Below are 6,290 nucleotides of genomic sequence, written 5' to 3' on the forward strand. Positions count from 1 at the left end.
AGTGTATTGAAAATGTTCCTCTTTTGCTTCAGTGCTCATAGATGGCGTTTAGGCCGAACAACTAAGTATTTTCTGAGTCGCTTGAGGTCTCAGCTACTAGGCCCAATTCACCGAATCTTGATATCGGTAGGCAGTCACGAGTAATCCACCATAGAGTGACTCAAGTACTTAGTGCATGGAAAATGTTCCTCTTTTGCTTCAGTGCTCATAGATGGCGTTTAGGCCGAGCAACTAAGTATTTTCTGAGTTGCCTGAGGTCTCAGCTACTAGGCCCAATTCGCCGAATCTTGATATCGGTAGGCAGTCACGAGTAATCCACCATAGACTCAAGTACTTAGTATATTGAAAATGTTCCTCTTTTGCTTCAGTGCTCATAGATGGCGTTTAGGTCGAGCAACTAAGTATTTTCTGAGTCGCTTGAGGTTTCAGTTACTAGGCCCAATTCACCGAATCTTGATATCGGTAGGCAGTCACGAGTAATCCACCATAGAGTGACTCAAGTACTTAGTGCATGGAAAATGTTCCTCTTTTGCTTCAGTGCTCATAGATGGCGTTTAGGCCGAGCAACTAAGTATTTTCTGAGTCGCTTGAGGTTTCAGCTACTACGCCCAATTCACCGAATCTTGATATCGGTAGGCAGTCACGAGTAATCCACCATAGAGTGACTCAAGTACTTAGTGCATGGAAAATGTTCCTCTTTTGCTTCAGTGCTCATAGATGGCGTTTAGGCCGAGCAACTAAGTATTTTCTGAGTTACCTGAGGTCTCAGCTACTAGGCCCAATTCGCCGAATCTTGATATCGGGAGGCAGTCACGAGTAATCCACCATAGACTCAAGTACTTAGTGTATTGAAAATGTTCCTCTTTTGCTTCAGTGCTCATAGATGGCGTTTAGGCCGAGCAACTAAGTATTTTCTGAGTCGCTTGAGGTCTCAGCTACTAGGCCCAATTCACCGAATCTTGATATCGGTAGGCAGTCACGAGTAATCCACCATAGAGTGACTCAAGTACTTAGTGCATGGAAAATGTTCCTCTTTTGCTTCAGTGCTCATAGATGGCGTTTAGGCCGGGCAACTAAGTATTTTCTGAGTTACCTGAGGTCTCAGCTACTAGGCCCAATTCGCCGAATCTTGATATCGGGAGGCAGTCACGAGTAATCCACCATAGACTCAAGTACTTAGTGTATTGAAAATGTTCCTCTTTTGCTTCAGTGCTCATAGATGGCGTTTAGGCCGAGCAACTAAGTATTTTCTGAGTCGCTTGAGGTCTCAGCTACTACGCCCAATTCACCGAATCTTGATATCGGTAGGCAGTCACGAGTAATCCACCATAGAGTGACTCAAGTACTTAGTGCATGGAAAATGTTCCTCTTTTGCTTCAGTGCTCATAGATGGCGTTTAGGCCGGGCAACTAAGTATTTTCTGAGTTACCTGAGGTCTCAGCTACTAGGCCCAATTCGCCGAATCTTGATATCGGTAGGCAGTCACGAGTAATCCACCATAGACTCAAGTACTTAGTATATTGAAAATGTTCCTCTTTTGCTTCAGTGCTCATAGATGGCGTTTAGGCCGAGCAACTAAGTATTTTCTGAGTCGCTTGAGGGCTCAGCTACTAGGCCCAATTCACCGAATCTTGATATCGGTAGGCAGTCACGAGTAATCCACCATAGAGTGACTCAAGTGTGCATGGAAAATGTTCCTCTTTTGCTTCAGTGCTCATAGATGGCGTTTAGGCCGAGCAACTAAGTATTTTCTGAGTCTCTTGAGGTCTCAGCTACTACGCCCAATTCACCGAATCTTGATATCGGTAGGCAGTCACGAGTAATCCACCATAGAGTGACTCAAGTACTTAGTGCATGGAAAATGTTCCTCTTTTGCTTCAGTGCTCATAGATGGCGTTTAGGCCGGGCAACTAAGTATTTTCTGAGTTACCTGAGGTCTCAGCTACTAGGCCCAATTCGCCGAATCTTGATATCGGTAGGCAGTCACGAGTAATCCACCATAGACTCAAGTACTTAGTATATTGAAAATGTTCCTCTTTTGCTTCAGTGCTCATAGATGGCGTTTAGGCCGAGCAACTAAGTATTTTCTGAGTCGCTTGAGGTTTCAGCTACTACGCCCAATTCACCGAATCTTGATATCGGTAGGCAGTCACGAGTAATCCACCATAGAGTGACTCAAGTACTTAGTGCATGGAAAATGTTCCTCTTTTGCTTCAGTGCTCATAGATGGTGTTTAGGCCGAGCAACTAAGTATTTTCTGAGTCGCTTGAGGTCTCAGCTACTAGGCCCAATTCACCGAATCTTGATATCGGTAGGCAGTCACGAGTAATCCACCATAGAGTGACTCAAGTACTTAGTGCATGGAAAATGTTCCTCTTTTGCTTCAGTGCTCATAGATGGCGTTTAGGCCGAGCAACTAAGTATTTTCTGAGTCGCTTGAGGTCTCAGCTACTAGGCCCAATTCACCGAATCTTGATATCGGTAGGCAGTCACGAGTAATCCACCATAGAGTGACTCAAGTACTTAGTGCATGGAAAATGTTCCTCTTTTGCTCAGTGCTCATAGATGGCGTTTAGGCCGAGCAACTAAGTATTTTCTGAGTTGCCTGAGGTCTCAGCTACTAGGCCCAATTCGCCGAATCTTGATATCGGTAGGCAGTCACGAGTAATCCACCATAGACTCAAGTACTTAGTATATTGAAAATGTTCCTCTTTTGCTTCAGTGCTCATAGATGGCGTTTAGGCCGAGCAACTAAGTATTTTCTGAGTCGCTTGAGGTCTCAGCTACTAGGCCCAATTCACCGAATCTTGATATCGGTAGGCTGTCAGGAGCAATCCACCATAGTGTGACTCAAACACTTAGTATATTGAAAATGTTCCTCTTTTGCTTCAGTGCTCATAGATGGCGTTTAGGCCGAGCAACTAAGTATTTTCTGAGTCGCTTGAGGTCTCAGCTACTATACCCAATTCGCCGAATTTTGATATCGGTAGGCAGTCACGAGTAATCTACCATGTGCTACTTAACCTTCTGCGGCTGAGGTGCCCTAATCTTAATGATTGTGCTGACGTGGTGGTCTACTGGACACCGCAACTTAATCTAGTAATTCTTAATCTTGAATTATGGAAATTCAGATCTTAATTATTTCAGAATCCTGTACAATTCTGTCGGGAAGACGATGCAAACTTAAAAATCAAAATACAACACTTGACGCACATGTTGCATTTTTCTGATTTCTGGTGTCTGTCGGACTACCACCTCAACCGCAGAAGATTAAGTATTAAGAATATGGTGTCTTCAATATTTCCCCGTGTGCTGCTGTAGTTATTCAGAGCGTGTTGAGCCGAGAATCATAAAATTTTCTTATTTGCCTAGACTCCTAGGTGCTCCTATTTGTTTAACTTTCCTCATGGCTAGGTTTTCCGAAATGTACATATTTGCTTTCATATTAAGCGCACGTTGGTTGAGTATCCCTAAAATGATTAATATAAGTTATTTGTATCTTACCTCATTTTAATTAGGTTTTATTTTAATTTGATTTAGTTTATTGTCCTTTAGTCACACGTAATGTTTTGGGTCGACCAACTTAAACTCTCTGATTTGCCTGGCTGGAGTCAAATAGGTATCCCTAAAATTGTATCCATATTATTTGAGGATAATGCTTTTGCAGCAATTTGTTTCTTACCTTGGTTTTTTATTTAGTGAGTTTTTGATTTCAATTGGTTTGATTTAGTGATCCACTGTCTGTTCTGCAGTAAACATAAATATTTATTTTATTTTTAATTTTGGTGGGTGCCTTCACAGCTTTGGTTCTAGTGCTAGCCATTACGGGCGCTACCTTATATGTGTGCCGCTGTCCAAAAATTGTCAGTTTTGGTGGTTAATTCATGGTGGGTGAATTCACACTGCTATTATAAACGTGGATCTCGCCCACCATGTTTTACTGCCCTCCAAAATGAAAGATTTCAAGTTTGAAATTGAAATCTTTCATTTTTTTCGGGTGAGATTCTTGGTGGGCGAATTCACAGAAGTGTTGGTATTGGAAGTGTCATTCCCGTGGTTTTGTATTGTTTGCAAGTTTGAAACATTTTTGAGTTTAACAACTTAAAGCAAAAAAGGTAGATTTTTATGGAGCATCCATATGAAAAATACTATTGCGAGTCGGATGAAATCGTCGACTGGCGTCGGGAAGCGAGTGGTGTCATTCAAGACATAGCCCGTCACGTAAAGGAAGCTCACATATCAGTTTTGCTGGCACCGACCGATACAGGAGCATTCATCAATCTTTCAACCCTGGAAAATACTACGATTTGTATCAGACTCAATCGCGAAGGACTGCAAATCGTTGGAGATAAGTTTGACTCTACCAACCAAGAGAATTCTAACAGTGTGCGGTATGAGACACCATATTCATTGCTTTCATCTATCAGTCCGTTGTATATTGAATCATTCGGTAGAAGCTTGTCAGAAGCTCTGAGCACAAGACTAGGGGATAGATTAGTTGAAGTTGAAGCTTCTAACGAGAAAACCAATTTAACGAAGGATTAAGTCTCTAATGCATAAGTAACCCAGTGGTAAACAATGTTTAAAACTTAAATAGCTTTAATTTACATTTGATAATTACAAAATATTCTTCGTTAGTAGGTAAATCCTTTGATTCTATGCTAGCTTAAAATTATCCAACGATAATGATTCTGCTTCAGCACTGACATTTGCAGAGATCTTTTCCGAAATAACTATCGAGCTGTCGTCTGATTGATCGGGACTGTCATCTTCCAAATGACATAAAAATTGGTCATCTTCGAAGGTTGGGAAAAAAAATTCAGGTTGATCCCAGTACCGTTGCTCTCCAATGCCATAATGCAGTTGTTGCACCAGATGGTCCTGTAGTTGTTCTTTACTGATGAATTCTTCATGACAGATAACGCACCGTAAAATGTGCATTTGTCTGCGAATATAGTTCACTATTTTGACTCGTTGATAAAAATTTAAGCCCGCAACCAAAGAATCGAAATCGAAGCAGTGAGTTTGTTTCATGTGCATTTTCAAATCTTCGACTTTTGACGTTGCAATTGAACAGAACAGGCAGGTTGCTTGTTGTTCTTCGCCGTACCAGTCTGACCAGTCCGAATCTGATCCCTCTAATTCAAAAGGCGAATGTTCTCGTTCACATGGTTTCGTAGAAAGTTTTTCTATGACCTCTGGTTGCTTTTTAAGTCGATCGTTTCGATAGTTTACTAGGAAAAACCGATCGTAAGCCTTATTATATGGATTAATTCGTTTATGGCCTTTTTTACGCATATGTTCCTTTAGGGTCGGTCTGTCTTTGAACACTTTTTCACAGAAAAGGCATACTAGCTGATCCATCTTATCTTGCACGTTTTCCACTAACTCATCAACGAAGACCAAATTTTCCGCTTTACCTAACTGAAGAAAATGTTTCGTGTATAGATGCTCTATATATGCAACTCTTGTTTTCATATCAGTTTCTTTGCAATATAAACATTTACGATTAAAGCTTCGATTTGTACGCTCAAATTGGTGCCGCTCCAAAACTAGTTTCATAACATCACGCTTCAATTTCTCCCTAAGCTCGTAGTCGAGTGGCTCAATGTTGCTTAGTAGAAAGTACTTTTCGTTACATGCAGGAGTACCATCAGGAAGTTGATTCATTAGCATAGCCGAACAGAATTCTTCCAAGGAGCGTTTTTGAAACTTTTCTTTCCAGAATACGCTGTAACTAGGCAAACAGCCTATTTCTTCCACATCCGCGATCACCAACCGATGTATCAAGTAAAGGTGTGCTAGATACTGGTCTTTAGAGTCTCCGATATTGAAATCGTATATATTATCGCAAAGCATGCAAGACACCCTTGAATAGTCCATCAAACGGGTTGGAGGGTCATCAATTTCCTCTTTAAAGTTGAGTGGCCCAATAACTGTAGATTCCAACGTACTACACAAAGGAATTGCCATATCAACTAATGTAACAATAATGTTAGTTCTGCTTCAGAGATAAGCAAAATTATTAAGTATTCACCAAAAATTTTCGCAAAACACAAAAAAGAAATATTCACAAATGTCAATATTGGAGTTTCGGCAGAGATGCCATATTTTCTAAAAAAATGTCTGGAACTGCTCGAAAACCGAAAAAATCGAGCAGTTTTCCGGCTACTCGAATTTTCTGGTTTGAAAATCCTAACCACACTTTTTTGACAGCACTTGGTGGTTTGTTCACATGGTGTTAAAGTTTGAATTGAGTTTTCTATCTTTGTCCGGCAGATATTAATAAA

General features: G+C 40.9%; 1 protein-coding gene across 1 annotated transcript; it reads right to left on the reverse strand.

Annotated features, from left to right (window-relative positions):
• Positions 1-4,581: 4,581 nt before the first annotated feature.
• Positions 4,582-6,019, reverse strand: LOC128735015 (zinc finger protein 277). Its single transcript, XM_053829466.1, has one exon. It carries the CDS (start codon positions 5,971-5,973, stop codon positions 4,657-4,659), a length of 1,317 nt encoding a protein of 438 aa, XP_053685441.1. The 5' UTR covers positions 5,974-6,019; the 3' UTR covers positions 4,582-4,656.
• Positions 6,020-6,290: the final 271 nt, after the last annotated feature.

This window comes from Sabethes cyaneus, chromosome 2 (genome assembly GCF_943734655.1).
Source record: "Sabethes cyaneus chromosome 2, idSabCyanKW18_F2, whole genome shotgun sequence".
In the NCBI taxonomy this organism is placed as follows: domain Eukaryota; kingdom Metazoa; phylum Arthropoda; class Insecta; order Diptera; family Culicidae; genus Sabethes; species Sabethes cyaneus.

Coding starts and splice junctions, on each gene's coding strand:
- LOC128735015 (XM_053829466.1), bottom strand. CDS start 5,973: ATGGCAATTCCTTTGTGTAGTACGTTGGAATCTACAGTTATTGGGCCA.